Source organism: Colias philodice, chromosome 27 (genome assembly GCF_061535455.1).
Source record: "Colias philodice isolate Cphi_HAF_F1 chromosome 27, ilColPhil1 Martin Lab GWU primary, whole genome shotgun sequence".
NCBI classification, from domain to species: Eukaryota; Metazoa; Arthropoda; class Insecta; order Lepidoptera; family Pieridae; genus Colias; species Colias philodice.
Genome location: NC_143112.1, coordinates 6557925 through 6582133, shown reverse-complemented (window position 1 = coordinate 6582133; position 24209 = coordinate 6557925). Strand labels below are relative to the sequence as shown.

Below are 24209 nucleotides of genomic sequence, written 5' to 3'. Positions count from 1 at the left end.
AGTTCTTAGTTTTAACGACAAATCTTATTATTAAAGGCTACAATATTAAACGTGATAATTTGTGAGGTTGGATGTATGTTACTCTTTCACAGAAAGTCAGCTGATCGAAGCTGTAGGTAAAAAAACTGTAACAGATATAGATTATCTGTATTAGTAGATATTTAATTATTACAAGTGTGTACGATTCACCTGAAATAATTTACGGAAAAATAAACAATTAAAATTACATATTACGGAAGCATTCATAGTTCCCGTCTTTGCAATACCTATTTTGAACATGTATTTACAAAATGTGCTGCTCAAGCTCCTATTTACTCGTAGCGTTATAGCCTGCCTTTCTCGACTATCCAACACAAAAACAATTATTAAATTCGAACCTGTAGTTCTCGAGATTAGCGCGTTCAACCATTAACAATATAACTCTGGCCATTAATATTATTTTAAAGCTATACCGAACCGAATAGCCGAACATTGCATAATATTATTTTTATTAATAGATTTCGTATTTAATTACTCGACTGTACTAAAAGAAGTGTAATGATGTCATGGTTGGAATGACCACAGAATAAATATGTATGTCGTCTAGATTTAAAAGCTGTTCTAGTAAGTCTAGTTATTTCAATATATTTTTGAGTTTGAGTAAAAAATTTAATGAATATTTACTAGATTTATGCTGAAACAGAGTGACTTGAGTTTGAGTTTGAGTTTAAGGTTGAGTATGATTTAGCTTTTTTTTTCGAGTTTAAGCAGTAGCTTGATTTTAATAGAACTTACGTATCATTTTAATTATTTTTATAATTATTATTTGAGTTTGAGTTTCCGGCATACTTTTAATTGTTATTTTGCGCCATTTATAAGAGCGTTTTCACACGTGCGCGACACGTGCGTTTTTAGGTCAGCTCCACATATGCGGGCCTTGTGTTTGTAATTAATCCATTATCGTGGTACCCTAATGGATATATTTAATTCGTTACGTATTTACTATTAACTTTAAATTATACTCCGATTAGTGATATCCCTAATCGATATAATCGAGTTATATAATTGATTGAAAAATGATTTGGGATATTTAAATTTCAATGTAAAAGGCGGAATAATATCTGCCATCAGAAAACATCAGACGATTAAATAATATATTGTCTTATTGCTAGCTGTTTGCCGCGGCTTCACTCGCGTGGTCTTATAAATTGTACAGATAGTCATAGTAGCTATCTGTCATGCTAAATGTTATAATATGGATCGGTGCATTAGTTTGGGTTGTGCGTTGATAGGTCCTTTGCATTTGCATTTTATACATTAGGTACTAGCTTTCCGCCCGCGGCTTCGCCAGCTTTGTCTAAAACCTAATAAATTAAAATTATATAAGTACCTTCTTCTTGGATGATATTTATAAAAAAAAACACTTAAAAATCCATTGCGTAAATTTAAAGATTTAAGCATACATAGGGACATAGGGACAGAGAAAGCGACTTTATTTAAACTATGTAGTGAAGAAGAAGATGTATTATTTCAGCAATTTTTTTTATCACAAGTAAACCTTTGACGACATTTAGTTTTAATTTAGTATGCAATATAACAGCAAAGCTTCCGTCTTCTGTTTAACACCTATACTTAAAGGTATTTTACAGCTAAAAACAAACATACAACAATAGCTAATGAAAACGTATTAAAAACTTACCACAATCCCTGTATCCACGGTCCTCTGCGCGGTCATAGCCGCCGCGTACCCCACCTCGTCGCCCAAACGCACGCCGCGCTCCTCCGCGACACGCGTCGCGAGCGTCACCGCTGCGGTGACGCGCGGCTGTGTGACACATACCTTATGCCCGACTTCGTGAAGGTACTGCGAATAAATTAATAACACAAAATAATCTCTATCTCTACACACATAAAATTGTCGTGTCACAATGTAACTAACATACACCTACGAATTGTGTGTCTGTTTGTTTAAATCTTTAAAACTACGCAATAGATTTCGATGCGTTTTTTCAATAGAGCAATTTTCGAGAAACGTATACGTTATAATTTATTAGGTCTTAGATAAAACAGGCAAAGTCGCGGGCGGAAAGCTAGTTAAATTATAAAATCAAATACCTATAATGAATAATCTATATTTCATGATTGTAATTTGTCACATCCCGGCAAAAATGGCCCAGCCTTTATGCCGCAGCAAACAGAAAAACAGGCATTATCTATTATTATTTTTTTACTATCTATTTGTTTTAGGGTCGATTTTTCAATACTTGGTTAAAACTTATCCGTCCAATAAAGTATAACACGATAATATTTCAAGGTCAAAGTAAACTGTAAAATACGGGCAATTAGAATAAATTTTTGAAATGGTAGTGAACGAATAAGTTTTAACCAAGGATTGAAAAATCAGCCCTTAGTATAGGTTTTAAATTGCTCTTATTTTGACGTTAAAAACTCTGCATTTATTTATTTTCATTTCATAATCAGTCACGAATTTTTGATATTTGAATTTTTGAGATGATTTATTTGGTTCATTCTGAAATCTCATCCAGAGCTATCGGCTCTTTTGATATTAATATTGTATGACTCACTCATTATCTCGAAACACGTTTCCCTTTGATAATTATAAATTATTTGCGTTTTATTTTCAGTTACTCATAACTAGGGCATGAATATCGGAATCTCGGAATCTCGCAATATCGGAATCTCGGAATGAAAATTACGATATTACAATTCCGATATTGAGTGATCCAATATCGTTATATCGGAATTAAGATTTTTTTTTATTCAGTGCTAAATCATTAAGTTGAGGTTAAAATTTGCGGCAATTTAAATAATTAGGCAGATTTAAAAAAAGAAATAGGTATAGTGGTGATTGAAATGACGCATTTCAGTATGCCTATCTCACTCTTTCACAGCGTATAACTCACACTTGCTTATTCGCTCGCACAGAGAAACAAAGCGTCACCTGCTGTGTGCATCAGTCACTTTCATGAACTGTAAAGTTAAGAAGTAAACACCTCTTAACTCTGTGTGTGTTTTCTGGCGACCTTGGCAAAGGCCTATGAGAAATCGGTATAAATTGCGTCGACTTGGTAACCCTAATCAACTGCCTCAATTAGGTAACTTACATATGACTTATGAGATAAGATTTGTATTTGTGGACTTTTTAGCCACGAAACCATGTTGGAATTCAGAAAAAAGGCTATAGTTATGCTTGTAGACTACATCATAAACCATTGATTCAAAAACCTTTGACAAGGTAGAAAGAATGGAGATTGGGCGATAATTTGAAATGAGCTCACGATTGCCACTCTTAAAAATGGGAACAATTCGAGCTTGTTTTCAAACTGGTGGAAACAAACCATTATTTAGGGAAGTATTTAAAATTAGTGACAGGGGAACAGACAGCACGTCTGCACAACGGGACGGGGAAAGAAATATGGGCGGGACATTGTCTGGACATGGCCCTTTGATCGGGTCCAGGGCCAGTAGTGCTATTTTAATTGTATGATATCGAGAATGTACTGAGCACAGAAGTTACGTTGGATGCATTATAGGTAAAGCCATATATTTGTAGTCCATGTGTTGTGTAGGTTTGAAGACAGAGAAGAAATACTTGCCAAATAGGCCACTTATATATTTTGGGTTATTACTAGGTAACACTAGGTAGTGTTGTTGTAGTTAAATTTGTATTTTAGCAGTAAAACAACTAGTCGTGTAATAAATTAAACAGTTAAATATAAGTTTTTATATTTTTGAAATTGTATTGCTTAAAACATGTTTATTTTGAGTCAGTTAAATTAAGTTGTTTAGCAGTAAAATAACTATTTTCATACCAAATAAAAGATTATATGATTATAATAGGTTTTTAATTAATAAAATCCACCTTTTTAACATATATGTCCAATTCCGATATCAATATCGGAATTCCGATATTGAGCTCAATATCGGAAATCAATATCGGAATTCAAAACTATTCCGATATTACATGCCCTACTCATAACTGAACTAGATTTAGAAATTATTTTTTATCAAATTTTGTATTTAAAATGTTAAAACGTAAAGCTTCACCTGTATGTTTGTACTTTGTATGTGTACTTTGTATGTGACCGACTCCTGTAGACAGGATTTTATTTGTAAATTGTAACGTTCTACCGTCCGCGGCTTCGCCTGCTTTTTCTAAAACCTAATAAATTATATACTAAAACCTTCCTCTTGAATCACTCTATCTACATATTAAAAAAACCGCATCAAAATCCGTTACACAGTTTTAAAGATAAGGGACATAGCGACAGAGAAAGCGGCTTTGTTTTACACTATGTAGTGATTTTTATAACAATTAACATCCCATATCCCTTGCTTAACAATGTACATGTACAAACTTATGTAACTAATGTACAAACAATGTTTTCATAGTAGCTAACAATGTAAGTACTCATTCAACTTCAAAGAATTATTGAAATAGTCTTTTGTTTTTTACAGAGATGGCTTTAGGGCAGGCTCACATTAAAATAAACACACGTAACATTTAAGCTATTGCATAGCTTCTATCGCGAGCCTTGAGCGCGGGGCCCGAATCCAGAAATTTAGTAACGAAAAACCTCATGCTCCCCACTCCGACGGGCGCGGAGGTGTGGCTTGAAGGCATAGCATGCAATAGCTTTACCGCGGCAGTCCCCGAGTGCCACACGTCTTTTTTTTTCTACACTGTAAGCTTTTTAAATACCCGAAAATGATTAGAACAGGTAGAATTTTAGTCAGATAGCTACGATATCAATTTTAAATATCAATTTTTAAGGTATAGAAAAAATAACGATTTCGTCATTCCAGGACGACGCTTGACCACTCGGCCACATTTGATCCCGCTATCTCAATTGAGCAATCTCATTTCTTCTTCTCTTTCGGTTTTATGTGTCTTATGTAAACCCCGATACTATAGATATATTTCCTCGCGTTCGATTTAACAGTACTAATTTTATTTTTAACTAGCGGTCCGCCCCGGCTTCGCCCGTGGTACATAATATTTACGTTTTCTCTACATAAGAACCATCCTCGTACTTCAAGGAATATAATAAAAAAAGAATTATCGAAATCGGTTCAGCCGTTCTCAAGTTATGCGCTTACCAACACATTTTGGGATTCATTTTTATATTATAAGATGTAATCAACAGAAATCTAGTCTAAACAATGTCTCTAGGGAATGCACATTGTGATGTGTTCCAATTGTCGTGTTGAATAATATAACAAACTGTTTTTTAATGCGTTAAAAAGTATTTCAACAAGATTATTTCTCAAGAAACAATATTTTGGGAATTAGGACGTATTAGATAAACAAATGGTCTTCTACAAAAAACGCTACATTTGCAACTCCCACATTTCTTAGAACATCGGATAAAAATATACAAAGTAAAGATATGATTCTACAAGCAGGAGCGAAAATGTATTAAAAAGCGATGTAATAAGAATTAACATGTACCTAAGTCTTATAAAATTTAATTGGAATATACAAAAATAAAATGCACGCCATGATTCAAGTCCGGCCCTGTCTTCAAATTTAAGATTCCATAACACATTATATTTAATCTCCACTTGAGAACACGATATCAACACACTCACATCTTATCGTTATCAAGTAACAGAAAATTATTGTTTTATTATGACTAATAATAATCGATTACTCGTATGATTTACAGGAGTAAGAAAAAAACCCAACCAATCTATGTTTATATTTTAATGATTAAGGAAAATGACATTTTGGTAGATGTTATTAACAGCTAAGTAATTAAATTAATTAAATATAATTTTAATTAACAAATATTATTTATACTAGATAATATAAGAGGTAAATTTGATATCAATATTGAATTAATTAGAGAGCCTATTACAGTATTAAGGAAAACATATGTATTTTGAAAATTAAATTGTAAAACTGACATGATTAAAAAGAGCAACTATGGAGTTTCTTGCCGGTTCTTCTCCGTAGATACTGCTTATCGAATCAGTGGTAAATGTGAAAAATATGTAATGACGTTTAAAAAGCAGGGTTGGCACGATTAAATCATTTTGATTTAAATCATGATTTAAATCAAGATTTAAATCAACCGATTTTTTCAATAAAAATCAATGATTAAAACAAAAAGGTTTAATCTTGTACGTTGGGCAATGCGGCTGCTGTTGACGCGTTGCTGGACTTCTCGCTGTCGGCGGTCGGGCATTCGCAGGTGAATGAGTGAGTGGGTAAGTGAGTGGCTGGGTAGAGTGAGAGGGTAGAGTGAGTGAGTGGGTAGAGTGAGTGGGTAGAGGGAGTGAGTGGGTAGTGAGAGTGAGTGGGAAGTGTGAGCGGGTGGGTAGAGTGGGTGGGTATTGTGAGTGGGTGGAGGAGTGAGTGGGTAGAGGAGTGAGTGGGTGGAGGAGTGAGTGGGTAGAGGAGTGAGTGGGTAGAGGGTGTGGGTAGAGGAGTAAGTGGGTAGAGGAGTGGGTGGGTAGAGGAGTGGGTGGGTAGAGGCGTGGGTGGGTAGAGGGGTGAGTGGGTAGAGGGAGTTAGTGGGAAGTGTGAGCTGGTGGGTAGAGTGGGTGGGTATTGTGAGTGGGTGGGTAGTGTGAGTGAGTGGGTAGAGGAGTGAGTGGGTAGAGGGTGTGGGTAGAGGAGTGAGTGGTTAGAGGAGTGGGTTGGTGGAGGGGTGAGTGGGTAGAGGGAGTGGGTGGGTATTGTGAGTGGGTGGGTAGTGTGAGTGAGTGGGTAGAGGGTGTGGGTAGAGGAGTGAGTGGGTAGAGGAGTGGGTGGGTAGAAGAGTGGGTGGGTAGAGGGGTGAGTGGGTAGAGGGAGTGAGTGGGAAGTGTGGGTGGGTATTGTGAGTGGGTGGGTAGAGGGAGTGGGTGGGTAGCGTGAGTGAGTGGGTAGATGGAGTGGGTGGGTAGAGGAGTGAGTGGGTAGATGAGTGAGTGGGTAGATGAGTGAGTGGGTAGAGGGGTGAGTGGGTAGACGACGTGAGTGGGTAGTGTGAGCGGGTGGGTAGTGTGAGCGTGTGCCTAGCCTGAACGGGTGGGTAGAGTGGGTGGGTATTGTGAGTGAGTGGGTTGTGTGAGTGAGTGGGTAGTGTGAGTGAGTGGGTAGTGTGAGTGAGTGTGTAGAGGGAGGGAGTGAGTGGGTAGAGATAGTGGGTATGTAAATAAAAAGTGCTTCTAGAAGTCTCTAATTGAATAAATAAATGTTTGAGTTTGAGTTTGAATGAAATAAATATTAATGATACTTTCTCGTCACTTTATCCGCCATGCGGGAAAAAATATAATTGCTTTTAAAAATAACTGGTTTATTTTGATGACTATAAAAATTTAATCTAATCAATTGAAACTATTTACTTATTTACAGTAATTATATTTATCTGATGAAAACAATAGTACCTATATCAATGATTGATCATAATATTGTGATTAGATTTTCCTCGTACATATTAATAGGCGGTATTTATTAAAAAAATACACTTTCTTGTACAAGGATTACTCATAAAATAATTAAAATGCAAAAAAAACCTTTGCCAAAGTTAATCGTACATATATGGCGGCCTTATGGCTCACAGACAACTCTGCCAGGCAACGTCGTAGGTAGTTAAAAATATTGGCTTTTAATAATCACTTACAAAGGTTTACATATGTAAAAAGGTTTTATCTTTGAGTACATATTACTAAATAATTACTACGTGTAGTTTGATCGTAGATATAACAAACTTTACAGACATTACAGATTACAAACTGTCTGGAAAAAAAATATCATGATGAGTCATTGAGATATACATATGGAGACGACACCGCCTACATCACTTATGTTCCGCTCAACATACGCCATATGGCGTAACTGCACGCTCATTTTTTATTTGTTTTAAAGTGAAACTCATAAAATATGCCTTCGTGTGCGTTACGATATTGCACAAATAATACAAATAATACGGAAAAGTGTAAAGGAATAATTTTTATCGGTAAGTACCTAACTAGATAATAATTTTAAAAACTTAGTTAGAGCAAAAAATGGCGCACAGATTTTGTTCGTGGTGTCTCCTCCATACGTAGTAATATTATCTCAATGTGATGAGTCAGATAGATCGATAAATATGTCAATATAATAAATAAATAATATTCAGCATTTACTATTAATCTTGTATGTATATCTATGTACTTATCGAATCGATGGTTCAACAAATGAATAATCGTCAATAAAATAAAAAATAACAAATCAAATATGTTATGAGCCCTCTTAACAATGGGCATAGTTGGCCCAACAAGTGCTCGTCGATGTTTGCTGCCATTACGCCGATTATGAATATACATACATGATACATCTATAATGACGGCCGATCATAGACATTTAGGCCCTCTGCTCTGTCGTTAGTAACTTAATCTATGCTATCGTGAACTATAATTTAAAATTTTAAACAATAACAATATTTATAATTCATATCATTGTAATGTAGAGACTGAAACATATTGGTTTTTAATAGCAACGAAGTGACAATATTTTCAATTATTTTTTATTTGTTTAACAATTACCGCTAACACTTTACGTGTATTTAATATAAAGCTGTTATCATAAAACATTAAATTGTTTTTCTTTGTATAAATTATTGTTTAACTGACACAGTATACTTATGTAATAGTCAGTGCCCCGCGGTTTTACCCGCATTGCTCCGCTCATTAATTCATAGAGTGATGATAATATATAGCCTATCTTCCTATAACCTTCCTCGATAAATAGACTATCTAACAGTGAAATAATTTTTCAAATCGGACCCGTAGTTCCTGAGATTACCGCGTTTAAACAAACAAACTCTTCAGCTTATATATTATAATATTAGTATAGATGTAACCTTCACATAAATTCAAGCAATTTCCAGACATCGAATTCTGCATGCGCTAACTTAATTTAATATTTACACGAATATGTTGTTTTCTCAATTCTTAATCAATATGCCGAAGTAAAATAAACCATATTCAATAGAAGTAAAGTAGAAATTGATCCGTCTATTTACATGCTTTATTGGTAAGATCGTCTTTTATTTCTAGGACACGATGGAGTTATACAAGTTATATTCCTGTTTTATTAATGCGATATTTTTGTCCTATACCCCACAAGGGGACACGGGACTTACCACAGATAACTAAATACTATGTAAACTATACTATCTATATATCTAAAACTTACTAATCCTTATTTACACTTGATTTTTTATTCCTATTTAATCTATTGAAAGCTTTTTAACGTGCTATCATTTACTCATATTGACAATCATTTACTCAATATATTATTTGCACTGTCTGGTTTAAAATTCAAATTAACAGCTTATTGTTTTCTTTTTTTTTGTGTAGTGTTTCTCAATGTTAGCCAGAAGGGCTTCTACATTTTAACGCGGACGCGGGGGTGAACTGAAGGTTCACCCTGGTAGCGACATGCGCAAGTTCGTCTTCCCGCCACGGGGATCTCGAAACTCGGCTTGGGCTGTCGCTTGAGTGGAGGAGGCCAGAAGGGCCCTAATCGGACGGGAGCTTATTGCAAGCAAGCAAGGGTCTTCACACACGCGGCCTCCGTTAGGAGGCTGCGTGGGGGATGCTGTTCAGGACGATTCGTCCTCTGCAGCAGGTGTATGGCGCCGCCCGCTAATACGGGCGGGTTACTGGGAGGACGAATCGCCCTGTTTGGGAATAAAAGTGTTAGTTATTTGGGGCACAGTATAGGAGACTGTGCCCGACTTTGATACCTTTAATCTTTTCGCATTTTGCGATGACTCAACCGACCCGTGTTTAGTTTTTCGAGCCCGGCTTAAACTTGTGTTTAAGCCAGGGACGGACAGGGAACCCGGGAGCGACACAAAACCGATGGGAGCGGTAGGAGGCGCCAATTGCGCGTGGGAGTGGGCGGTGGAGTGGCTGGGTACGTTGTGTACCGACTGTGTAGGAGTTATGCAGGGTGAGGCGACAGACGGCGCGATAGTGAGCGCCGTCGCAGGCGGGGCTTGCGTGGGTGGGGGCGTTGTTAGGGATTGCGCTATTTGCGCGTGGGAATAGGTTTGGTAGGAGGGAATAGTAAGGGGCGCACAGAGTGCGTGGGCGGTAGGTGGCGCTGGAAGCGCGGTATGGGGCGCCGGCATTGTTTGCAATGCCGGTGGTGAGGACGGCGTGTTCGCCTTAGGAGAGGGGGGTGGTAGTAGGTCGCGCGGATTTGGACGACGCGACCCGGGAATGGCGCGGTGCGGAGCAATCTCTCGGAGATGATGATGAGAGGAAGCGTCCGCCCGCGAGAACATATTTTGGGAGAGACGAAGGATAAACTCATCCAGCGTTTCTACACCGAGATCGCTACGTATTAGCTCGTTTCTCACATACCTCGGCGCACCGACGATAGCGCGTAATGCGAGTGACTGCCGCGCGCGCATTCTGCGGCGCAGGCTTTCACACACATACACATACCAGGCGGGCGCGGCGTACGCGAGGAGCGGCCGTAGGTAGGTTTTATAAACGCTTACCTTTATACGCAGCGGGAGTTCGGAGTATAACACCGGACGGAGTATTGCGTGGGCGGCCTTGCACTTGTTGATTACCTGCTTCACGTGGCTGTTAAAGCGAAGCCGGCAATCAATAGTTACACCTAGGTAAAGGACGGTATCGGACCATGGGATCTGCTCACCAGCCAGAGTGAGTTGGTGGGAGGGAGTCAAACCACCGAACCGAATCACCTGTGTCTTTCGCGCGTTAACAGATATCCGCCAACGATCGAAATACGCAGGCAACACATCAAGCCAGCGTTGCGCCTTAACCATCGCATGCGTTGTATTCAACGATGCGGCGATCAAAGCTACATCGTCGGCGTATAGCGCGAGGATTTGATTAGAATTTGGCGCGGGGGAGGGGAAGTCATCTGTGTAGGCGGAGTATAGCGCGGGCGATAAACAGCTGCCCTGCGGGACACCCGCCTGCACAGAGTGGTTTCGGGAAATGGCGGGGGACACGGAAACGTGAAAGGAGCGGTCCGTGAGGAAAGAGTGCAATATCCTCACGAGTCGCGCGGGGCATTGGGTGGTGGTAAGGATCTTATATATAAGACCCTCGTGCCAGACGCGGTCGAAAGCCTTTTCGATATCTAGGAATATTGCGACCGCTCTCTCATTCCTGTTCAAGGCGGAGCTAACATGGTGCAATACTCTAGATACCTGAAGGGTGGTACTGTGTGCCGAGCGAAAGCCGAATTGCTCAGCGCGCGGCGACACGTACGGACGCAGCATAGGCAGCAGTAGTGACTCGAACACTTTGGAGACTGTGCTCAACAAGGTGATGGGTCGATAACTGCCCGCTAAGGAGGCATTCTTGCCGGGTTTGGGGATCATTATTACGCGACCGGTTTTCCACACTGAAGGGAAATGACCGGCGCGTAATATACCGTTAAACAGCCGCGACAAAGCCGCGACTGTTTTACGGGGGAGGTGGCGGAGGGATTCGTTCGTCACGCCGTCCTCACCGGGCGCTTTGCGCAACTTTGTACGCGAAATCGCACGGCGGACGGCGGACGGGGAGGTGAAGAATACTTCCTCAGCGGGCGGTATCGGTGATGCTAGAAAACCTGATAGGTGTTCGTTCACCACCGCTGCGTGGGCGGCGCTCGACGGCGTCAGGGGGTTCGGCTGAAAAACTTGTGCCAGATGTTCGGCGAACAAGTCAGCGCGACCCTGAGGGGCGTATATATAATTACCCGCGGAATCGGTGAGTGGGCGCGCGGGGGCGGTTGAAGATTTAAGCCTGCGACAGAGGTTGTGGAGCGAGGGCCAGTCCTCGGCGGCCGAGTCGATCGCACGGTGCCAGCCCTCGATCCTGTTCGCCTCAAGCGCATCGCTAACTTGCTCACGCAAACGAGCAAGTTGCCGCTTGAGGGTGGGGCAGCGCGAATGCTGCCACTGCCGTCGCAGAGCTCGCTTCCTCTGGATAAGGGCTTTGATATGAGAAGGAATGGGGGGGAGTATGGACGTGGACGGTTTAAGAGTCGTGGCTTGGACAAGAGCGGACTTGAGTGCATCATGCAAGTCATTTGCGAATATCTCCACGTCCTCGGCGCTTGAAACCGCGCGTGAGGGCGTAGAGCGCTCAAGCGCATTCGCAAATAACTCCCAATTAACACAGCGGCGGGAGTAGGATGGGGCAAGCGCGGAACTGTTTGCGGTGATCTCGACCAATACCGGCAGGTGGTCTGAGCCGAGATCGTCCACAATAACAGTTTGCGTCATCGACTGGCGGATCACATTGTGAATCGTAAAGTCGATGACGTCCGCTTGGTGGGAGTCTGTACGAGGATAATGAGTAGGTTCGGAAGGGCCCTCTATAACAATGTCGTTATAATCGATAATGTTATAAAGGGCTTTGCCGTTGCAACAATCGAGGCGGGATAGCCAGTGCGAATGCTTACTGTTCCAGTCACCCGCGGCGATCGTCGGCACGCTCGAGGCGAAAAGACGTTTCACCTCGTTCGTGTCAACTCTCCCCCCGGGCGGCCTGTATACAGCATACATTCGCAGCCTGCCCACCGGAAACTCCGCCTCGATGCCGAGCGCGGAAAAGGATTGGGATGTGAAAGCGGGGAGTGGGGTGTGAGGGATGGACTTGCGGATAAGGATCGCAAGTCCGCGGTACTTACGCCCATACGGGGAGCATTCGTCCTGTCTGTACGAGACGTAGCCAGACGCGCTGAGTTTGTCAGGCGCGCCCAGGTGCGTCTCGTTTAGGAGGACGAGGGAGCTTATTGTTAAATGCACTCATTTATTTATAGCGCCCGGCAAACTTCTTGGCAAAAAAGTAGCGTGGTGGGGGAAGTTTGCGCTTATCTCCGAAACGGTTACACCAATTCCGTCGGACCTTTCACCCAAATAACCTTTACCTTTAACTTTTTAACCTACTTTTTACTTTATCTTAATAATAATTTAATCAAAAATAATAATTACTAAATATTAGCACGCGACCACGTGACGTCACATGGCACCACCGATCGTACGATGTTCAGAATTTAGATATAAATATTCATGTCGCGGGCCACAGCGGAAACTGGTTTTTTGTGAAATGTCAATCTATTTAAATTTTAAAGCTAGAGTACACTAATGTTATACAGAGTTAAGAGAAATATTTTTAAACGCTCGTAATGAATAAACTCAAATTATGGGAATAATACAGGGTGTACCAAAAAGTAGTGATGAACGGAAGCTGAGAGGTAGAGGACCTAGAGGGCTATCCGAATCACCCCCATGTATGTAATGCGATTTTTCGTATTTTCGGAGTTATGACGATTTTTTCAATTTTTCACCTATCGCCGAGTACGATGATATTTTCACTCATGCTGACGTCAATGATTGCGGAAGATGCTTGATTTTTTTTGTGTGCTAAGCTGAAAGATAGGCCAATTCAGTATGGTAACATTTACTATCGTTAGATCTTTGAATGGAATAAAAAAAAGAATGAAATGGCAAGAAAGATAAAATTACCCAGTATGTTCACCACTTCAAGGGCCCGTAAAAAAATAAAATCACATAAAAAAAGTTTTCCGTTTGACTTTTAAAAACTTGCTCTATCTATCAGATAGCTACCCTGAAAATTTCATTTTATTATTCAGAAGGCTTCAATCGAAAAATTTGAATCTAAATGTGGTAAGTGCAAAAATTGAATTAACATGATGATCATTAAAACCAATAAATAGGTGTTTAATTACCAGAAATTTTTAAAATAACCCCGCTGTTGCTCAATGCAAGTGCGACATCACCGTAAAAAGTAGTCTTTTAAATGTCTGAATGCCCTTTTATCATTTTTAATGGTTTCTTCTGCTACTATGAATTTCCGGGTTATTTCGTCCAAATTGTGGCAGTCTCTCGTCTTTGTAGTATCCCCACGGAAAATAATCAATAGGGTTTATGTCCGGGGACCGTGCAGGCCAGGCTAAAGGGCCAAGATACCCTGAAAGATGGATTGGTCGTTGCAGCCTGCGCATGCGCCGGTGAAGCCTGCCTTAAAGCCTGGCCTCCACGGTCCTTCGACCTAAACCCCATTGATTTGTTTCAATGGGAATATTAAAAAGACTTCGGCTACTTGAGAGAATGCCACAATTTAGACGAAATAACCCGGAAATTCATAGTAACAGAAGAAACCATTAAAAATGATAAAAGGGCATTCAGACATTTAAAAGACAACTTTTTACGGTGATGTCGCACTTGCATTGAGCAACAGCGGGGTTATTTTAAAAATTTCTGGTAATTAAACACCTATTTATTGGTTTTAATGATCATCATGTTAATTCAATTTTTGCACTTACCACATTTAGATTTAAATTATTCGATTGAAGCCTTCTGAATAATAAAATGAAATTTTCAGGGTAGCTATCTGATAGATAGAGCAAGTTTTTAAAAGTCAAACGGAAAATTTTTTTTATGTGATTTTATTTTTTTACGGGCCCTTGAAGTGGTGAACATACTGGGTAATTTTATCTTTCTTGCCATTTAATTATTTTTTTTATTCCATTCAAAGATCTAACGATAGTTAATGTTACCATACTGAATTGGCCTATCTTTCAGCTTAGCACACAAAAAAAATCAAGCATCTTCCGCAATCATTGACGTCAGCATGAGTGAAAATATCATCGTACTCGGCGATAGGTGAAAAATGGAAAAAATCGTCATAACTCCGAAAATACGAAAAATCGCATAACATACATGGGGGTGATTCGGATAGCCCTCTAGGTCCTCTACCTCTCAGCTTCCGTTCATCACTACTTTTTGGTACACCCTGTATAGGAGCGATGTCAAAATATGAATAGGTTTTCATTATTAGTAGGTTTTCCTGAATGATATGGACTTATCTTTATTTTATTTATATTTTTCGATGAGCGACTACTACTTGTCACGTCTTACATTTTATTCGAATGAATATCTCATGTATGTAAAAATAGGAAATACAATTTAATTTGAAGCACCACATTGATTTCTTTTTAAGATCGTTTACGATTAAAAAGAAAGTTTGGAACTAGTCTAGTCGTCTAGAATATAAATGAGAGAATATATATGTCTTAAAAATAAAGAACGCAAAGGCCCTCTTCGTTCTAAATAATATTTTGTTTAATCAACACCAATAATCGAGACACAATAAGAACTCCTTAATCTATATCTATACTAATATTATAAAGAGGAAACCTTTGTATTTTTTACCCGACTACGGCAAAGCAAAAGGAGGGTTATGATTTTGACAGGCTATGTATGTATGTATGTATGTATGTATGTATATATGTATGTATGTATGTATGTTCATCTGTTCCCTCGTAACTTCTAAACTACTTATCAGAATTCGACAAATGACATATCATTAGAAGCGTCTTAATTGTCTGCTGGTTTTAGGCTATATGGGGTTTCACAAAATCTAATGTGGCGCCCTCTAGCGGACAAAACATACAGAGTAAAAAAATAAAGTTAAGATAAATATGCCGTGTTTGGTATCATTTGAAAGCTTTTTACTTGCACATTTTGAATATATATATATTACTAGCATTTGCTTGTGACTTTACCTGTATTCATGGGCTGATTGCATATAATTCACATCTTTTCGTTGATAGCTTCTTTATTAGTTCATCAATTTAACTTTTGTTAATATTATGCGCCACAAATACACTTTAACACCAAAATAGTACAAATAATAAAAAGTAAAAAAACTAAAACCCAACTACGACAAAAAACGACGCTGAAAAAGTATAAAACAAGATTTTCAGAATTGCACTATGTAGAGATAAATTTTCATGTTTGGAAAGGCGTAGTCACACGTTACATATATCTACCGTAGCACTTTGACAACGTGTGACTACGCCTTTCCAAACATGAAAATTTATCTCTACATAGTGGAATTCTGAAAATCTTGTTTTATACTTTTTCAGCGTCGTTTTTTGTCGTAGTTGGGTTTTAGTTTTTTTACTTTTTATTATGTATGTTTGAATTGAATAAGCTCAAAAACTACTGGACCGATTTCAAAATTTCTTTTACCATTACTTAAAAGAGGGATTCTTCCGAATCCGTATACGGTATATTTTATCCCGGAAAACGTAAATATGTATCAAGGGCGAAGCCGGGGCGGACCGCTAGTAAGAATATATTTATTTTTGTAAAAAATAATATTGGATAGATATGAAATCCATACTTATAATATTATAAATGCGAAAGTAACTCTGTCTGTCTGTCTGTTTCTCAATCACGCCTTAACTACTGAACCAATTTGCATGAAATTTGGTATGGAGATATTTTGATACCCGAGAAAGGACATAGGATAGGTTTTATCCCGGAAATCCTACGGGAACAGGTTTTTCTTTGAAAACGCGGGCGAAGCCGCGGGCGGAAAGCTAGTTTAAAATAAATAAATAACCATCACTATAAACTTGGCCACGTGTATGGTTAGATTTCATTTGTCGCAGAATCGGCATACTTCTTTATCATGAGACATAAACCACGCGATCGTTATTATTATCATTAACATTAAATAAACACTAAATATTCATATTATAAAGTTGAATAATTTGTTTTATAGAATGATCTAATCTCAGGAACTATTCTTTCATTATAATTATTTAGTTATTGCGACCTTAAAAGTTGTGAAACTCGTGTACATAAATATTTTATCACGAATATTCATATATTGTTAGTAGGTACAGTCGTTTAAATTTTAATAAAATGTTCGTAACAACCATAGAGATCTAGAGAGATGCCAATCGCTTGCGCTGAGTACGAAACCGTGTCTCATAAAAAAGTTACGCACACAACTGCAGCAAACAAAATCAATACAATACTTCGCGTTGTGTGCGTGTCATCACACAAAAATATGAGAGCGACTATTCGTTCGCACACTAGATTGTAAGTGACGTACGTATACAGCACCGCTACAGTTTGTTCTCTTTTTGTACATATTGCTGCGACACCGGCCCCGCCCCCTAACCATATCTCCCTTTAGTTTCTGTGATCTGTGGTAACAACCTTATAAAATAAGGATAGAGTTTAATAAACTATAATAATTTTAAACACAAATACATGATACATTATCATACAAAAACCGTACTAACCACAACTTCACATTTGCATACATTTATTTCACTTATTTTGTATTCTTCTCAATGAATATTGTTAATAGTGGATCTAAATTTAAATAATAAATGCGTACAGAGGCGATGGCACATGAAGCACGAGTCTCGACTTTTATTTTTACAAAATTGTTTGATTAAACAATATTATATTGTTTACTTTCGGAATCTTTTTAAATTGAATTGTAGTGAGAGAATATTCTCTAGGGGTTGGTACGTGTCATGTACCTATGGCAGTCATGGCATGGCATGGTAATAAAAGACGACGATTTTGGTAACTTAGAATCTTGCCAAAGAAGTTTCACTTCTGACACATGTGCTCGGTACACACGCTATTTTTTTTTTCATGTGCTTAATTACAATTTTAAGGTACATGTTAGTAAGTTTTTAAAACGTTACTACATATTATACAGTATTATCCAATCTGTTGAGATTTCTTTAGACATCAGAATGATTTTATAATATAGGGTCAAAGTCAAAACTTTTGGGCCGCGTCAGGTCGGTCATTGACACACTTTTATGACACGTTGCATAACTAATTCTTTTCTTTCGTTTTAAACATTTGAAAGAATTATCGTAATTAGGGTTGCCAACACTTCATCATCAAAATATAGTATTTTCGAAATAAGGTGTAAAAAATATAGTACATTTAAAAAAAATATAGTATTTTATGGGAAAAACAAAAAATAGACATATAACTATATTTATTTTTATAAAAACTATATTTTTTGCACTTCTTGCACTGTGTAACAGCTTTTTGTTTAAAATAAAAGTGTCAAGCTTTGTCACATTAAATTTTTAAATTAATATAAATCAAAAGCTCATTTTTTAACCGACTTCAAAAAAAAACGAGGAGGTTATCAATTCGGCCGGTATACAATTTTTTTTGTATGTATGTACACCGATTACTCCTAGGTTTCTTAACCGATTTACGTTATTTTTGTTGTTTGTTTGTTCGATGCGGGATGGTGTCGAATTGGTCCCATAAAAATTTTATTCGGATAGGCCCAGTAGTTTTTATTTTATGAGCAATTTTATATGTACTCGATGACTTAATTGAAATGTAGCAAGTAACTTTGATTCACTTCCCGGTAACCGATTGAGCTGAAATTTTGTATACGTATGTAAATTGGACAGCGATGAAACATAATCATGACATAGAGCTGATTTGATGATGGAAGCGGAAGGTGGCCATAGGAACTTAGTAATATATTGACTCAATTTTATCGAGATTGGGCTCGTTTGATTCGTGTTGAAAAATACACTAAAAAGTATTAAATAAAAATAACTGCGTTAAAAACGGTTGTTTTATTAATGATATTATTAATGATACACTACTTCTGTTTCTTTCTTCTCGCTACTGGTATATGCGCAATAGGTTATATGACTAAGCCATCTTAACAATTAAAAGTCGCGTTTTTTTTAATGAAGATTTGTTTGTAACATTTGTCGGTGTTGAAAATATAGTATTTTTGCGTACTATATATGTTTTCAACAGTATATAGTACGCAGACCCGAAATATAGTACAATACTATATACAGTAGCACCTCTATAAGTCGAATATCAAGGGAGACGCCAAAAAATTCGAGTTATAGAGTTTTCAACTTATGGAGGATTTCGACTTAGGCGGATTTTGATTCGACATAAAGAGTTTGAGGTTTATTCTTATCAATTTTGAGTTACAGAGGTAAAATAAATTAAAATTCAACTTGCAGAGGTCACAAACATGTTTTTATTTATTATAAATCAACATTATTTCAAATCATTTTAAAATAAAAAATATGGCATTAAAAAAGTCAGTATTTTTTTTGCTTTAGATAATTTGGTTGTTCTCTAGCATTTTATAATCTATAAAGAGCAGAAAATTCTTCTTTTTCAAAGTCAAAGATACTGGTTTGCTTTATAAAATTTCGTAAGGTATTCAATACGGTTCTTGCCTCTTTGATGGAAACCCATGGAGCGCATGTAGGTACTATTCACGTCTTCTATGTCATCTTAATCATTAGTATCGGTTTTCTGAGCTACTGAATCGATAATTTCGTCATCAGATACTTAACGCAAACACGTGTTTCGTGAGTCATAAATTAATTATCGTATACTCCTAAAATGTTTTCTAAGAAACAATAGTGTACTGGTTGTAAAATAAAACGCTATGTTCGAGATACAGAGGTCAAATTTGATTTTTCGAGTTATAGAGTGAAAATATGTACCAAAATGGCTTGGAGGGACTCGGTGATTATTTCGACTAACAGAGGGACAAAATTTCAAGTAATAGAGGTTTTCGGGTTTGAAGGGAAGGGAACAAGACATTTTTTCGAGATTTGGAGGTTTTTGACTTATCGAGGTTCGACTTAACGAGGTGCTACTGTATTATAGTACGGTTGGCAACCCTAATCGTAATAGAGCACATTGAGTTTTAATTTAGTTACAAATGTATATTAATACATTTCTAACTTACTTAGGGCTGATTTTTCAATCCTTGGTTAAAACTTATTCGTCGAATAGCGTATTAGCCTTTTCATAAATGTATTCCAATTGACCGTATTTGACAGTTTACAGGTGACATTAATATTCTTGTGTAATACTTTATTGAACGGCTAAGTTTTAACGAAGGATGGAAAAATCGGTCTTTAATGTAATTTAGGGTTAAGTATTACACGATAATATTAAAATGTCACCTGTAAACTGTAAAATACAGGTAATTAGAATACATTTTTGTAATGGTAGTTTAATACGTTATTCATCAAATAAGTTTTAACCAAGGATTGAAAAATTGGAAATATATAAAAATAAAACTTTATTCCGGTGAAAGTTTTTATTCCTGCCGTTTGGTGCGATCAATAAATTGTTCGATTTATTTTAGTATTCAAACAATAGTTGGCAATTGCTACACAACATAATATATATAAACGTGCTATAGCTGTTTGCGTGGTAGTCCCTCTACTTCAAAGTGCGTAATTTCTCTGATTACAATTTCTTTGCATAACGTCGAAATGGAATCGTCGAAAACTACAACTCTTTCTTTTTATTATTTATGAAAAATTCTTCTAAAAATATTTGAAACTTTTCAAAACTCTTCTAAAGTTCTATCTCTTCAATCCGAAACGTGAATCATGAAAAAATAACCAAGCGATGGTTACCAACTAGATTATTTAATAATTATAAATTATAAACATGCCTGTACAAAAATTATCAAATTCAGAAAACGTCAAAACATGTATTAATAACGTTATCTCTACAACGCGTTGTAATTTTAAATTTAAAAATACAACTGAAATATTCAAGACGAATAATAAAAAATGTTAATTGTAAATTAAGTTACAGTTACTTGAATTCAAGTATTGTGACGTAAAGTCTATAGGTACTAAAACAATTCATCGTACGATGTTGAGTATGCTGCGGTGCAACAGAGAAATCGGGTCTTTTCAACAATACCCTTTAAATAAATTTAAAATTTAAAATGATTTTGACTATTATATCAATAAATGTATTTAACGAAAGAAAATTCAATTCAAATTCTTTAAAGTTTAATTGCACGAACAAATTAGATAATGTTGTCTTATTTAGTTACTGTGTTAGTGTGTTCGTCGTGTGAACGCAATGGCAATTATAGCATGGTATGGCATGTAATCAAATCAATTTACACACAGTCATAAACGATCCAGTTTATTATATTAGAAGAAATTAATAAAAACGATACTTATAACAATCGTCATTTATATCTCAAAGTGCTTTTCAAACCACTTGAAGTTTATGACATGTAACTCATACATTTTATATAAAGAACCATCTAGAAGATTAGATACTATTTCAATTATTTTGTATTAACGGGACTTCCCCTATTTACAAAGGGAAACTCCAGAGGAGTTCCCGGAATCAGTTGTTGATATTAAATAAGTACCTACGTCCTACATTTACAGCAAAAGTACAAATATTTATAAAACATAATTGTTTGGATTTATGTATGTTTCTGAGAAATACTTTTATAGCAACACATTTTGGTAAAAATCAGTGTATTTTTGCTGCCTACTAGATAACTTGAACTAAAAAATTGTTAGGTCACAAGCTATTTTGATGATTTATTATAAACTAGCGGTCCGCCCCGGCTTCGCCCGTGGTACATGTTTACGTTTTCTCTACATAAGAACCATCCTCGTACTTCAAGGAATAAAATAAAAAAAGAATTATCGAAATCGGTTCAGCCGTTCTCGAGTTATGCGCTTACCAACACATTTTGCGATTCATTTTTATATATAAGATTATTGCACATGAACGAAGTCACGCGCTTAAATAAGTTCAAGAGAGGGCGGAAAGCGTAGGCGTAGTAATCTCGACTGTTCATTCTATTATTGTTACTTTTATACCTTCGTAAACCAATTTATTTAAATTTAATTGTGTTTGTTTATCAATCACGTGCCAATGATTTGACACGTTAAAAAGTAATAAAAATGTAGAAATGTCATATATTAAATTATATTAATTCTTCAATAATTTAATAAATTTAATTCAACAATTTACTTCGATAATTTATTATATTCATATTCGAAACTATAGTTAGTTAAAAATTAGTTCAAGACACCTTTATTGTGACTGAACTATATTTGCAATATAAATACTGTTTATGATTGAATAACAAATGTCAAACTCAGCCCAAAAATGAATTATTTCATACATTCATTAGATGCCTACTTACAAATTAATGGGGATAAATGAAAAGCCAAAATTATGTAAATAGGTATATTCTTCTTTAAACATATACTTTATTTGAACATGAATCAACAATATTGCATATGAATAAAATATGAACTTAAAACGAAAATTAAACAATTTTATTATCATAAATACACCAGCTGTTTTCAAACTTTTCCTGTGACACCCAAAAACGACAATTTTTTTATGCAATTCAAAATACTTAAATAAAAATTATTCATTAATACCTGCATGTATTTTTTTATTCGACTTTTGTATGTAATATTTTTGGTTATTTGGATAAGACTTTAATATCCTTACAAAAATTGTTCCTTGAATGAATTCAAACCTTTGATTACATATTTAATATGCACAAACATACATACTACATATATATTGTTACGTTTTGATTGTTGTACATTTTTGTACGAATTTTTAAATTTCCTGAGATATCATACATAATGTAACATCATTGTTACAATAAAAATGACTGAAGGTGCCTGAATAATAAATATGTACCTAATTAAGAATTTACTCGTTTGTAGTGTCGATTATCGACTGATCGACTGGGTGTCACACTTTGAGCATCACTGTCACACATACAATTAAGTAAAATCTACCCGTTTATAACATATAAATCACAGATCGTACTAACGTTACATATTTCTATATGAAATACAGTAATACCTTTGCTTTATTGCCGCGAATGTATGTTTCGTATATAAGGACAACAGTATGGTGAAATTAATAATAATTAGGTTTCATAAAAGTGATAAGTACAAAAAGGAATAAGAAAGAGTCCAGAAGACAAATTAACATCAATAAGAGCCTAGTATTTTCTAACCTTGTGTAAGTTAATTTGATAGGAGTGGTTCGCAAAAATAACAAATTATAATCCACTAAATCTACTATCTGCCTTCTGTGCTGTGTGTGTGTTTGATTTGCTTCATTCGGGATCGAATCCAAGACCATGATGAAAGGCGTTAACCACTAATCCCATGAGGAAGCTGGAAGGCACGCTAACATTCAGAGGAACCAAAAAACCTAGATTTGGATATTTCCTCGGAGCCGACTTTACCTGCTTTTGTATAATAGGCTATAAAAATCTATTTGGGATCCCGACGCAAAAAAAAAGAGAAATTCCACATACCATTTGCCTAAATTAGTTATTATTGCCATCGGATGGACCAAGATTTTTTGTAATTTTTTAAATTACTAATCGATACGTCAGTTTATTGATAACATTTTTTGGTAATTACATAGCTTTAAATCACTTTTCAATATTTTTCGTTAATCACACTAACGAATAATAATTTCAAGGTATTACTATATTTAAATACAAATCGTTAAATGCATAAAATAAAATTTTATTTAAACATAACACTTACAAATTACATTTACTTCGATGATATACATTTCCTATTAGATACAAAGCAATTCCATTAAATGTATGAAAAGGACTTGATATAAATTTGCGAAAAATACTTTTATGATTTGAAAAATAATTTATTAGAATATTATTGTGGACGGACAGATGTAATGGTGAATGTTATGAAATTCGGATAAATTACAATTATAAAAGATATCTCATTTATAGAAGACCAGCACCTAATATAATATGTCGCAGCCAACTTGTTAAAACAGCCGTTTCATAAAAACCTACATCATTATAAGTTGTCGATTGATTATCTTTTCTTAAAAGATACATCAATGTTATTATTAAACGTCGCAGTTTAATAAAAATCCTAGGATATTTATAAAACGGCAGATTTAACCATTTGACTGCAACATAATATACAGTACATGTAGGTATATTTTATTATTATATTTGATGGTATTAGAATAAGTTTCTCTAACAAATATGATTTATTTATTTTGTATTTTCGCTATTTTATTTGAAATTAAGATAGAATCGTCCAAATAAGTGCAATTTATTGACATATTTACAAACATAATATATTAACAACTAAATTAAATATATTTTTTACATTCATCTCTTTCTATAACTTATTTATATATGTATTAATTTCATTATAATTAACAATGGTATGTGTAACAAAAATGACGACATTTAAACAAATTCTTAATAATTAATTGGAAGAAATATTATTATCATAGGTATTTCATATTTATTTATTTTTTCATCTGTCCTCACAAACAACCCCTAAAAAAATAATATTATAAACAAAATATCTATACCAAAATTGAGAAAATACATCAGATTGGATGTTCGTTACTCAAAAACAGCTGAACGGTCCGGTCAACGGAAAAAGTTTTTGATAAAACTTCATTTTTACATAACTAAAGCATTATTATTCTCAAGATGTATGTTCGTCGTTGCTATAACGCAAAAATTACTACACCGACTTATATTAAATTCAAGAAAATAAATATTTATTTACATTGTTTATTTTTGTCGCA

The 24209-nt window shown here is 36.0% G+C and overlaps 2 protein-coding genes across 2 annotated transcripts in view; both read right to left on the bottom strand.

The window, feature by feature from the left end:
- Positions 1-24209, bottom strand: part of LOC149476674 (uncharacterized) — a 110986-nt gene that overhangs the window by 17995 nt on the left and 68782 nt on the right. The window lies entirely within an intron of this gene.
- LOC149476679 (putative ATP-dependent RNA helicase DHX35) overlaps positions 1-24209 on the bottom strand; it is a 59596-nt gene that overhangs the window by 13115 nt on the left and 22272 nt on the right. The window contains exon 3 of the mRNA XM_089711901.1: positions 1679-1843. Coding sequence (XP_089568027.1) covers positions 1679-1843 — 165 coding nt within the window. The remainder of the gene's footprint in view (positions 1-1678; positions 1844-24209) is intronic.